The sequence below is a fragment of the Castor canadensis genome, chromosome 3 (genome assembly GCF_047511655.1).
Source record: "Castor canadensis chromosome 3, mCasCan1.hap1v2, whole genome shotgun sequence".
Classification (NCBI taxonomy): Eukaryota; Metazoa; Chordata; class Mammalia; order Rodentia; family Castoridae; genus Castor; species Castor canadensis.
Window position 1 is genome coordinate 194,926,595 of NC_133388.1, and position 13,336 is coordinate 194,939,930.

At 44.4% G+C, this 13,336-nt stretch overlaps 1 protein-coding gene across 1 annotated transcript in view; it reads right to left on the bottom strand.

The window, feature by feature from the left end:
• Col22a1 (collagen type XXII alpha 1 chain) overlaps positions 1–13,336 on the bottom strand; it is a 247,389-nt gene that overhangs the window by 95,594 nt on the left and 138,459 nt on the right. The window contains exons 28-32 of the mRNA XM_020188246.2: positions 9,792–9,836; positions 9,157–9,219; positions 8,609–8,662; positions 6,843–6,884; positions 4,128–4,160 (exon numbers count right to left, since the gene is read on the bottom strand). Of these exons, the coding sequence (XP_020043835.2) occupies positions 4,128–4,160; positions 6,843–6,884; positions 8,609–8,662; positions 9,157–9,219; positions 9,792–9,836 (237 nt within the window). The remainder of the gene's footprint in view (positions 1–4,127; positions 4,161–6,842; positions 6,885–8,608; positions 8,663–9,156; positions 9,220–9,791; positions 9,837–13,336) is intronic.

Below are 13,336 nucleotides of genomic sequence, written 5' to 3' on the forward strand. Positions count from 1 at the left end.
CTCAGGGAAGCAGACTCCCAAACTGGGACACTCAGAGTCCAGAATGTTCCCCATGGTGCTTGTAGCTTTATACCTAATTGTGTGGTTTTACCAGTGTCCCTCCAGCTCAGGGTCTAGCAGTGTGGCAGTGGGTAGATCATCTTCGATAATGACAGAGATAAGTGAGAGGAGGAAAGGTTTCTTACAGCCTCTTTCTTGATAGAGATATGGACAGTGCACTTTGCCAAGGGGACCAGTCCTTTAGGGATACACTGGGGGTTGAGCCTTAGACTCTGGATGGTCAGCATAAAGTGTCCAAAGTTTGCTGAAGAAGAGATGAAAAGGCAGTGCCTGGAGCATGCCCAGGATGGAATCATGGGGTTGATGGTCAGGTCCACTCCCTTGAGGGAGATGCCACACTTTGTTTTTTTTGTTTTTTTTTTTTCATTTTTCTTTTATTATTCATATGTGCATACAAGGCTTGGTTTATTTCTCCCCCCTGCCCCCACCCCCTCCCTTACCACCCACTCCACCCCCTCCCGCTCCCCCCTCAATACCCAGCAGAAACTATTTTGCCCTTATCTCTAATTTTGTTGTAGAGAGAGTATAAGCAATAATAGGAAGGAACAAGGGGTTTTGCTGGTTGAGATAAGGATAGCTATACAGGGCATTGACTCACATTGATTTCCTGTGCGTGGGTGTTACCTTCTAGGTTAATTCTTTTTAATCTAACCTTTTCTCTAGTTCCTGGTCCCCTTTTCCTATTGGCCTCAGTTGCTTTAAGGTATCTGCTTTAGTTTCTCTGCATTAAGGGCAACAAATGCTAGCTAGTTTTTTAGGTGTCTTACCTATCCTCACCCCTCCCTTGTGGATTCTCAACACACTTCCCAAGAAGCTTGGAGGGACTTGAGATTCTCATTCTGCAAGCCACAGTGGACAGAAGGAGATAGGCTAGCAGGAGGATGCAGTCAAGGCAGACCTTGAAGGCTCAGGTGCATGTCTTCCAAGACTGAAGCGCTATTTTGCAGGAGAGGAGCAGGAACAGGTGACCATGGGGAAGAGAGCCTCTGCTGTAGCCACAGGCAGACTAGCTTAGACCCTGGCTTTGGGTCATTGGCAATGTAGCCTTGGAAAAATTAGTTACCCATGCTGACCTCAGTTTCCATATCTTCCAAATGAATAGGTAGTTTGTCTCAGATAGGGCAAAGGTTCATTAGCACAGAGAAAGTGCAGTATACAGGAGCCACCAAGGGGAGACTGAGGAGGTCTGCAGAGCTCTTCAAGAAAACAGGTAACAACCAAAGCTTTGCATCCAGAAAGGAAATATGCAGAAGCACTTTCTCAAGGAGCAGGACCTAATATTGCCTGAAATTCCCCCTGGGCTCCTTAGGGAAACACTGAGCTTGCCTTCCATACAGAGAGGCCCAGGGAGTAAGGGGTGGGGGACATTTGCCTTAATGTGAAAGAGAGTAATGTACAGCAGGGAGTTTACAAGGAAACCTTTGGAGAGAAAGTGGTCTGGGGAGGACCCTGGATGCATCCTCAAGCAGTTTCTAATGTGCAAATCAGAAAGCCTCGGGTGAGCTGGCCCTAAACTTACACTTGACTAAAAAGCCCATACAGAAGGGCACAACCCATTGGTGCTTTCATGCTGCTTTCTCTACCCTTGGATGGGTAAACGTGGGTGACTTGCTGCAATGTTTCCTGCCTGTCCTTCACTTCCAAGCCTCTCTCGGACCCTCCAGCTGACATTGCATGACCTCAGGCTGTTGAATCACTCTCAGCACTACCTACTGAGTGGAGTCTCCACAGTCCACCTCACAAAGCTGTCACCTGGATTAAGTGAGATGGTGTTTGCAAAGTGTTTCATGGCACCTGGCAGAAGAGGTCTCCACAGGTGCCAGTTGCTTCCTTCTCCTAGAACCTCCATGGCCACCAAGCTCAAGAGATATCCACCAATGATAACAATGACATGGTTTCCAGCCTTCTTCCCTCCTAAAACCATCACATGGTGATGATTTACAAACCTCACCCTGGCCTTCCAGTCGCTAGCAATACAGACCATCAAGACAAAGTGCTCAAGGAACAGTTTCAGCCCACACATGGTGAGTGAGGAAGGTACAAATACTTTTTCTTCCAATGTCAAGGACAGGTAGCAGGAAGATAAGCAGAGGACCTATGGGTGTTTGGCCAGGCCAGAGAAGAAACCCTGGAGACCCACAGGCAAGACAGGTAAGACATCCCTGCCCCAGAATCTGTGAGTCAGGAGGCAGCTCCTTCATCATGGAACATATAGCAATTGCTCTGTGGATAGCTACTGAATGCATGAGTATGGCCTCCAGGTAATGTCAGCCAAGCCAAACCCCATCTATGGAACTCTGATTTCTCCCCCACAGACTCAGGGCAGTCCAGCACCCTGGAAGACTCTTTTGCAGATTGAGAGGCAGAATCAGGCTGCCCCAGAGCCTACCCAAGATGGCTGCTGCTATGCTACCCACTACCCCCTGACCCAGCTTCAAAGCCCTTCTTGGTTTCTCCACTGTGATTTCCCCAAACCTAAGGATACCTGTCCCTCCTTCCTCCACCTATGGATGATTTTTGTCTCCAATGTGACACCTCTGGACCCCAGAGATCTGCAAACCATCTAAGAGCCCTGCTCTGTTCTCCACAGCCACTACCACTGTGCCACCTACCCAGTCGTGCCCACCAGCCACCCCTGTGAGCCTCCTCAACCCTGGATGAGGAGTTCTCTCCACCTTTTCTCTCCACCTTTTCTCTCACTTTCTATTCTCTTAATTATGCATCAAACTGCACTGTCCCTCTAAATCCTGCCTTTTCCTGTACTGCAGGGCCTCAAAGGCACACAACTGAGGAGAGAGGGAGGCGTCAAACACAATAACACTTTCCAGATCCATCAATACAAACACAGTTGCCATGGCAATGAGCAAGTCCCCGAGAGAGTCATGCAATTGCTGGCTATGAGACTTCTTTTCCATTAGACACAATTTCTTTGCTTTGATTCTGTGAGCAGCTTCCTGGCTACCTCAAAACTACACATCCTGCAGGAAGGATGCCATTGCTGTGATTCAAAGGGGAGAGCAAGGCAGTGCCCACTCCTACTCTCCCATTATGTGCCTTTCCTGTGAACATTCTGGAAATTGTCTTCTTTATTGAGTAATTCTTTTAAGGAGAGTTGACTGACATCTCCCAACAACGTCTAACACTTGCCCAGCAATGCCCCTGTTATTACTACTTCCTGTTTCCAAAGTGCAAAATCCTTCCTTCTCCTTCTACAAAGATTTCAGCATTGACTCATTCTCTCCACCTGCTCCATTCTTTTCCAGTGTATACAAAACCCTTTTAGACTTTTTAATATTGCATCTACTTATTGTTGAGAAAATGGAGAAAGCATGGCTGAAATTTAGATATCCCCATTCTAGCCATTCAGCTGTCCATTTGATGGAGCAGAGTGTCATGACCTAATAGCAGAAGAACCACAAAAGAAACAAGTAAAGGTACGTCGTGTGCCTCAGTGCTGTCAACAGCATGAAAAGATTCTGAAAATACTTATTTCCAGAAGAGCTACTGATGGAAAAAGCAGGATAAAGTTCCCTAGGGGCTGTGGTGATGATGTTCATTTTTCTGATAAGTGCTGTGTTGTCTACAAGTTTTCCTTCCTTTGGCCAACCCCCAAGGCTACAGAAGCATGCTCAAGTCTCTTCTGTCTCTCAGGGAGAGCGCAGCCTCCCTCAGCCCAGGGTGACCCCACCTCTGGTCCCCTCCATTGCACACATTCAGGAAACATGCATCCCTCCAACTCCTTAATGTTCTGCCATCTCAAACATTTCCACCCTCAACCACCAGCTTTTTTGGAAACTGCAGAAGTAAGTTTACCTGAAAAAATGTTGGTCTTTGCCCTTGACTACTGGACAATGTCCTTGGAGTATCCTGCCTGACCCAAAAGCCAGTCTTGCAGGAACTTTTTCTGAAAGGCTACCAGGATGAGGTCTGGAAGCCCAGATGCCTAGCTAACCAGCATGAAGGGCTGAGAGTCAAACTCAAGCCAGTCCAAGCTCACAACCCAACCTTTGCCACTGCCAGCCAGGCTGAGGGCTCCAGGCTAAACACAAGGTGTCACTGCTACTTACTGGCAATCTTGGGTGTGGTGTGAACAAGGATGTCTGAAAAGGAAACCACAGAAGTTAGAAAGCTGGTAACCAATGAAGCCTGACATTTCATTTTTAAATCCTGCTACCTCTGAGAGATTTGCCAAGTTAAAGAACACAGTCCCAAAGTATTCTTTAATTATGATTAGTTTTGATAATTAGAATTGCATCTTTCTGTAAATCCTTGAGAGTGTATTCAGGCAGAAAAGCACAGAAGTTCATTTTGGACGTCCTGGAGTTCCGTGCCCTGTGCCCCAAATCTTCTATGACCTTAGATAGCATCTTTCAACTTCTATGTCCCCATCAGCAAAAAGGGGACAAAGCATTCTCCCCCTTAGTGTCATGAGGCCAAAATGGAATATACATGCAAGCAATTGGAGCGGCACCTGGGGCTTTGTAGTCAGGCTTCAATGTCTCCTTGTCCAGTATCATCACCTGCCCTGTGCCAGGCAGGGACAGTGGTACAGAGGAGACAAGCGTGAGGAGCCCAGTCTGGCTCATGGTAATCCCAGCTTGTGCAAAACCGTCTCAGCATAGATTCCCCTGACTGGTCAGCCTCACCACCATCCATCCAGAGTATGCTGAATCCTTATAGCAGTCGTGTTCTCTTCAGCCTCAACACTTTCACAAAAGCTGCTCATCTAGCCTGCAACACACTCTCCTCCTATACTTAACTATAGTCCAGTCTTCAGGGCCATTCCAAATGTCTTCAAAGATGCCCCTTCTTCCTTCTCCACTTAAATATAAATTAGTATAATAATACTAATAAGAATAATAAGAATCCCTTATTATTCTCTTCAACTTCACTTTGTTCCCATTTACCATAATCTGGGATAGATATCTATCTTGGCCACTGTTTTCTTACAGTAAATCTCCTTTAGGAGGCTATAAGCTCCACCAGGCCTAAGCCATGCCAGTTCCTGGCTCACAGCAGAAGCCCAAAGGAGCAGATAAGTGGACAAAGGGACTCCAAGGCAGCTAGTCCTAAAACAGGATGAATTCAAAACAGAGGGGTTTGAATTCTACCCTCTGGTCCCAAATTCTTACCCCAAAGCCAGTTTTTCAATTTAACACATTTTACAGAATTTTTATACGTCTCCACACAATTATGAATGTGTAGAAATACATGACTTTGAGCAAGTATACAAATAGTAAAAGTGAGTACATTATCGCCAGTTGCTCACACTCATTAACTAATGATTCTTCACATAACTAAGAGGCATATGATCTGCCTCTGCCCTGCTTTATGAATTGGAAATCAGAGATGTAAGCCCCCTAATGAAGTTCAAGCAGCTCTTTCATGTCTGGTCAGGAACCACCATCCACACAGGTTGGTATAAGCCTATGTTCTTAATTTCTGAACACATAATGATCTACAAATTGATTTTGACCACTTCAATTGTCATGTTCCACTTAGTATATCTTTTCAAGAATATATATGTATATATTATATATTGTATTTCTTTATAAGATGTAATTTTGAGATATGGATATTCTGTGAGTAACTTAGTTCTGAGCTTATGGTCATGTAGATTTCTTCCTAATTTTTCATTATAAGTGAGAGCACGATGTGTATCCTTATGCATGCCTTTTAAAATGCACACATGCAAATATTTCTTTGAGATGGAAGCCTAGACACGGAATATCCAAGCTCAAAAGTAGAACTTCCTGGTGTATCAATTCGTCCAAGCAACCCCACCATAGGTGTAACCAACTTGCTGTCCCTCCAGAAGGGTGTGAGCACTCATCTCCCTGCATGCTTGTCAACATGGGGTTTTACAAATCTTAAACAAAAATATAATACAACCAATTCTGGCTCTAAATTTTTGATTCTGAGACTCTTCCCACATCCTGATAGAATGTCTAGGTCTCATTTTGATGGGGATGTGAGAGGGGAGGAGAACCAGCTATAGATAATGATCTAACTTTGGCAAAACTGCACAGAAAGATTCTTTGCCATACTGTGAATGGGCGTCCCAAAGTGTTCAGCCTCTCTTCTCCCCTGCCATACACACTGAAGCCATTCCCTGCTCTGGGCCAGTAACTAATCAACCCGAGACACTCCCAAAAGGCCATGTGCTCCTTCCCTGAAATCAGTGCTCAAGACTGTGAAGAAACATTAAAATGAAAAACATTCCAAATATAGCTCCATTTCAGATTTCTTGGGAGTAACATAAATAGTAACAATAGCAGATCGTTTTGGGTTTAGAATTCATTATGCACCAGGAGCTCAACTAAGTACTTTGTATTCTTTCAGTTAATTTTCACTAAAAATGTATAAGATAACTGGGTATAATATTGTTGACACATAAAAAGACTTACTCTTTGGGGAATTAGATGGCATATCTAAGACCATCATGCTGGTGAATGGCAGAGATTAAAGCCAGTTCCTTCTGTCCCTAAGCCCTGGTTCTTACTGCTGCAGGACACCAACTCACAATGCCTGTCCCAGTGCCTAATGAGGGCAGAGGATGAGTCCTAGTCTTGGGTCACAGTATTGTGGTCTCATCCTAGGCAAATGGCTTCTTGTCTCTGGACCTCAGTTTCTCCATGTCTTGCACATGTTCTGATAAACAGAAATTGTCTTTTGATGAATAAGGTAAGGCAATAATCACAGGGGATGTTTGTTATTAAGTGGGGTATGTACGTGTGTGTTAGAAATTCAGAGGACAAAGGATTAGAAGCAGAGTAACTTACAGTTCCAGGTAAACCAGGGGGGCCTGCTGGACCAGCTTCACCCTGGATGAAGAAATGGAAGATAAATGACCATCAGCCCTTGTGCCAACTCTGCTTATGTCAGAACAGGTTTGATAGCACCACTTTCACCTAGACAACAGGAACAGCTTCCCCGCACCTGCTTCCGCAGGTAGACAGGAAGACAGGCACATACATGTACTCTAAATCCTAAAATATTTCTGACATATAAAACTGTAAGTTTTGAGAGGTTTCTATACTGATCTGTATAGCTAGTGGTTATTTAAATCACTGTGTGATATTCTGCTCTCCATATGAACATAAGGTTATCCACATCCACCTTCTCGTTGATGACATCGAGGTTGTTTTCCTATGATTTTGATCACAGCCAGTGTGCTTGTTACAACAAACATTCCCACACATGTGTCCTCAAGTTCAATGACTGCACTGAAGTCCAGCTTCCAGTGTAGTTTCCAATACCCATAGGTTTCCCTGGGGCTTGGTATGAGGCAAATATATGAGGCACCCGCTTGGTTCTGCTCCACACCACACCCATGCCTGCCTGCTTGCTGGATTCTGAGCAGGAGCTGCCCTTCTAAGAAGGGGCTGGGACCCGTCTTAGAAGAGTGATTCTGTAGCTTCACAGGCATGCATCAAATGCTCTCTGAGCTTCATCTCTTCCACCTGTGCAATGTGATGTTTGATACTTGCACTCATTTTCTGTTTGTCACCCCATATCCACCCCTGCACATCTCCACATTCTGCCTGCACTCTCAGGTGGCCTCATCATCCTTGCCCTCTGGTGTCCACTGCTTTGGCAGATCAGGGGCTTGAGGAAAAATAGGATGAGGTACTGGGAGTGCCAGGCTATGGGACAGTGCCAGACCACAGGCTGGATATGACCTTCCCTGAGGCAAGGATGACTGTCAGACTCCCTTTTCTATGGCCATAGGCCTCTCTGGAATCTAGGATAGCTCTCTCTCCTTGACCTTTCTGGCCTCTTGATGTCCCTTTCCCTGGAGTACTTCACCACCTGACTGGTTTCCCCTAACACTATCCATACATGCAATTACTTCGTTATACTTTCTTTCATTGTCCATCTTGAGTGTGCTCCTCCTGGAGGACATGGGGTCTGTTGCAGTGGGTACAGGGAAGCAATGCAGAGGAAGCCCCTCTGTGCACTGTGCGGCATACAGTAGGGCTCAGGAAATATAAATTACATCCCCTCCACTTAGAAAGTCTGCTTTGACTCTGAGGCTGGCTCTAGGTCACTCACAAGTAGCAACACACACTGATTCATGTATAATATAGGGGAAGAACACAAGAGTCAGAGCACACAGGGTTTGATTCTTGGCAAGTTCTTCACCTTGGAGCCTCCACTGCCATCAACAAACTCAGGTCACCAATACCTACCTTCTAAAGTTGCAATAGCACTGAGAGAGAGATTGAGTATCAAAAAAGTCAAACACAGCACCTGACATATAGGAGAAGCTCAAGCAATTTTCAAGCGGTATGAGAACAAAAAGATAGATAATGGATGGATTGATGGATGGATGGATGGATGGATGGATGGACAGACATGTCATCTCTGATTCCATTATAGTCTCTTCAAGTTTACTACTATGTCAAACAAAGTTTATGTCTAACTTATTATTTTCTCAGAAATGTACTTTGGAGTTGCACAAATAAAATTAGCAAAAAATTCTCAGACTTTGGGAATCAGCAGCTAGTGATAACTGATGATCAGGATGAAAATAAACAGCTCTTACCTTTTCACCTCGGTCACCTTTCAGTCCAGAAAGTCCCAGTTCACCTTTTTCTCCCTGTTATGAAAGACACAATTAGAAAACATTAGAATCCAAACAAAGCTTAATTCCTGCCTCTTCTGGGTAAGGTCAAGGTGACTTTGAACAACATGTATACACATGTATATATTTTTCTCTCTCTCTTCAATACCCTTGCCTTATCAATGAAATAGATAAGAAACAAAGCCTTGCTCAAAGACAGCCCTGTCAATTACATGTGAAGCATCTAGTTTCCCATCTGGCCCTTGGAATTTGGTGCCTTCCTACCTCTTATTCCCACTAATCCCATCTGAAGATCCTCTGCTCTTTCTAAAAGTGTCTCCCAAACACTGACCTTTTGTTCCACCTCATGAATTCTGGCATTCTGCTCCCACTTCTCTGCCATTAATACTGAGAACAACTCTACTCACCCAGTCAAAATTATTACTTCCCCACTGGGACTAAGACTCCACAAGGGGCTGCTTTCTATGGACGTGGGCAAGATAGCCTTGGTAAGATGCAGCCAAACTTACCTGGTCTCCTTTCTCTCCCCGCACGCCTGGGAAGCCTGGAGTGCCTGGGAGACCTGCTTCTCCCTGTGAGAACAAAATGGCATCTCTGTCTACTAGATATCAGTGTGAGGGCTCCCCTATAAGACAGGTTGTAGGCCATGAACTCTCCTGTTGCTGCTTTCCAGCCCCCTAGAGGTCTCCAGGTTCTAGAAAAGCTAAACACTGCAGATAAGGAAATTCCATGGACTCCATCTACTGGAGCATCCCCAAGCTCTTTCCCACCTGGGCTACTTCCCAGGAAGCCCTTTCCACCTCTTTTTCTTCAGGACTCAATCACAATGTCACCTCTTCACCATCTTTCCCAACATTCCTCCAAGTCTGTAAAGCCTCTCCTATGCCCCTCACCAACACTGCATGCCACCATTCACTGTACCTGTTCAATGTCTAGTGTCCAGTTTACCTTGGTCCATGATTGTGACCCTAATGTCTAATATAGCAGTGGATACACAGGGCATTCTCATACTTGTTGAGCAATAAATGAATATAATGAGCTCCCAAAGACACAGCTAATTCCTCTTGGCATTTGAAGTATTTATATATAAGACCTATTGTATAACAATGAGTAAATAAATGAATAAAGGCATGAATGAACAAACCTTCTCTCCTGGTCTTCCTGCCAAGCCCTGTTCCCCAACTTCACCCTGGAGACAGAATAACAGATACTCTATTATCTTCCATACACACTTTCAGACATGACTGTTGAGCCCACACATCCATAGCACCTGCCAACCACAACCTCTAGTTCTTAAATATGGAGCACAATTAAGGGTTCAATGTGGTCAGCATTTCTGGAAAGAGGGGTTCCATGCTCCCTCCTATTGTCTTTTGCTTCTCCACAAAGAAATTATTCCTGCAATTGTTCTGCCAGTGTTTGCACAGGTTGAACCCTTCATCTTGAACCCAAACATTTATAATTCAAAAAGATGAGTAAAAGTCTATGACTCCTAGGTTCACCCCCAACTCAGAGTCCTGTGACACACCAGGGAACATAACCCCTGGGTCCAGCAATGAAGAGAATGTGTAAAAGAACTCATCCAAGGGACTGGTGTCCCTGATTGCTGCTCAGTCTCTTTTCATAAACACAGGCAGTCCCATCCCTGTGGTTAAAGGTAGATGGGAGTTTTATTTCTTCTTTCCCATGGTATGTTTCAATAAAGGTGCATCCTGGGGAAAAAATGCTCTGTGAAACACCCAAGCTCATATTAGAAAGCATGTCCCAAAGAGATATGCACTGGTTCTGTTCTTTGGAGGTTTTGTTCTTGTCCATTAGCTTCCTCTATGGGATGAAGGTTTTCCATAAAAAATCTTATGTTGAAACATAATCTTCAGTGTGGTAGTATCAAGAGGTAGGGCCTTGGGGAATTGATTTGGTCATGAGGTTGAGTGAGTCCTCATGAATGGGATTAGTGTCCTTATTTAAAAAAAGAAAAAAAAAGAGGCTGGAGAGAGCCGTTTAGCCTTTCCATCATGAAGATGAAACTATAAGGCATGATATGAAACACAGAGCCCTCACCAGACACCAAATCCACTGGCACCTAAACCTTGGACTTCCCAACCTCTAGCACTGTGAGCAGTGAATTTCTGTTGTTTATAAGTCACCCCATCTAAAATATTTGTCATAGCAATCCAAAGGGACTAAGACCATTCCTAACCAGCACTTTGTGGTTAGGCTGAAGTGGGAGACACAGGATCAGAGAGGCTCTGTACTGGACCCCAAAGCACCAAACTTCTCTACTTACCAGGCCCTTGAAAATCATTGAGGCAAACAGCTGTGTGTTGGCGGGGGTGGGGGGGAGGATAATAACTTCTAACTAACCATGCATCTTGAAAATCACTAGCTTCTTGAGTGACAATTTCTTTTAATATCTATTATGCTATTTAGTAAAACTGTTGGTGCCGATTTCCATGAGGACATGTGGTTTTCTGAAGAGTGGACAAATGAAAAAATAATGAATGAATGAGTGGTACTCATGCACATAAGGAGTCAAAGTTCAGCACCACCAATACTTATCAGAAAGGAATGCAAAATACAAAAAAAAAACAAAAAGGAAAGAAAGAAAAGTAACCAAGAATATTGCTTAGTATACACACACATGTATCCTGAGCTCTGGTGTTGCAGTGGGAACTGGTACCTGGATTCCACACACACTCCAGTGTGCACATCAATTCCCTATGTTTGCAAGCACAATTAGTAAGAATCACTCTAACCAGAACTGAGCAAATACTCATCACTCAAGTTGTCACTTGAAATCAGCTAGGGTGGCAACACATCTGAAGAGGGAATTACTTTCTACATGCCTAGGAAGGATAAGAGGCTGAGGGTGATTAGAAAATCCTTGAATCATTCCTGTAATCCCCATCCAAAGGTGCAATGGAGAATGCATTGGCCAACCTCTTGAGTTCTTCAAGAGAGTCTCAAAATGCTGATCCATCCACATATCCTGCAAACCAGCCCCACTCCCTAGAGGGGGCTCTCTAAGGTCTGCCACCTACAAATCAACCTAGCATTGTCTTAAACAGGAATTTTTTTATTTTGGCACATTGTCAAAATAAAATAACAATGCCCTATGGCAGGTAGGTCTCCTCTAGGGCTACAACTATGCTGAAAAGCTCCTAACCACCAGTTTCGAACCTTTCAAAGAAGTATTTCAAATACACATACTAGAAATTGCCCAAAAATGACCCAGGTGAGATGTAGCAACAGGTTTCTCTGCTTGAGTCTTTCAATCATTAGTGATTATCAGAAGCATAAAACACACAGATTCAAAGGCTAGAGAAATCCCTCAGGGGACTGCTAAGTTTATCCCAATACATCTCATAACCAACCATCTGCAGAATCACACATACAGGGTAACATGGGGGAAGGAGCTGCTGCTGACAACAGCTGAATGGAGGGCTGAAATTCATATTGCATGAGCCCAAAGGATTTGCCAATTCCCAAATTTGAGAAAACATGATTATTAGATATGGTTGACTCAAAAACAATCTATGAATTCAAGAATGAAAAGGAACAGCAAACCTATACAAATGCTTTAAATCCTTCCTGGAAAATGACAGGATTTTGACAAATCACTCAAACATTTAAGACCATGTGATCTCCACCCTACAACCACCACAGAGTAAGCATGGAAAAACATAGAAAATTGCTATAGTCCAATGATTTGAGGATCATTATTTTTTTTTAAAGCCACCAATATTGAATCTTAAAAATGAAGGATGCTCTGCTTATGACAATGGGAGCACGGGGCTGGGTTCTCAAAATGTGGAGTTCTACACAGGAAGCTGTGTAACGGCAGTTGGGAATACTTTCCACAGATTGAGTCAACCTGGATGTCCCTGTATGCATGTATGCAATTTATTCTGTTTTTCTGCTTCATTTTAATTAGATCTTCTAAATACAGACTGCTTATGCAAAAGAGGGAAAAAGGGACATTCACTGCCAGTAATGAGGTAACCTGTGATGTGCCTTCCACAGGGCCAGTACCAGTCAGCACCACTCACCTTGTTTAGTCCAGGCCACTCTTGTGCTCTGGCTGGGCTGACTTGTTAAGCCCCTCCACCCCGCCAACCCCTTTTTTTTTCCTTTTTATTATTTTATTTTATCATTTTTACACTTTCTCACATGTGTATACATTGTTTGGGTCGCCTACCTCTACTACCACCCTTATGTAACATCCAGGACATGCCTTACTGAGGGCTGGAGGCAGATGACACAGAGGTGCCCAAGATCTGGCCACTGGCCTTAAACATGGTAAACAGAGGGAAGGAGGGGACAGCCTCCCCAGATGGTCTCCTGACTGGTTGGAATCCTCAGATCCGCAGGTGTTTGTACACATGCATACACATGTAGACACATGTACAAGCACATACGCAAGGTCCTGCCCTCTCCTCAGTGCTGGCAGCATTCTAAGCCCAGGCTAAATCTGAGACTTTTAGCTGTAGGCCTCAAGGGAAACAGGATCCTGCAGCCCATCTGGACAGCCTCCAAGTGAAGCAGCCATTCCTAGAGGGAGCCTGGGCACACAGTGATACGGACCACAACACTGTACTCAGGGCAATACAGTCACAAGAGTGCCCTGCCCACCTCACATGCGACGTAGCCTTTGTTGTCCACAACCACAACTCATACCACACCCGCTGG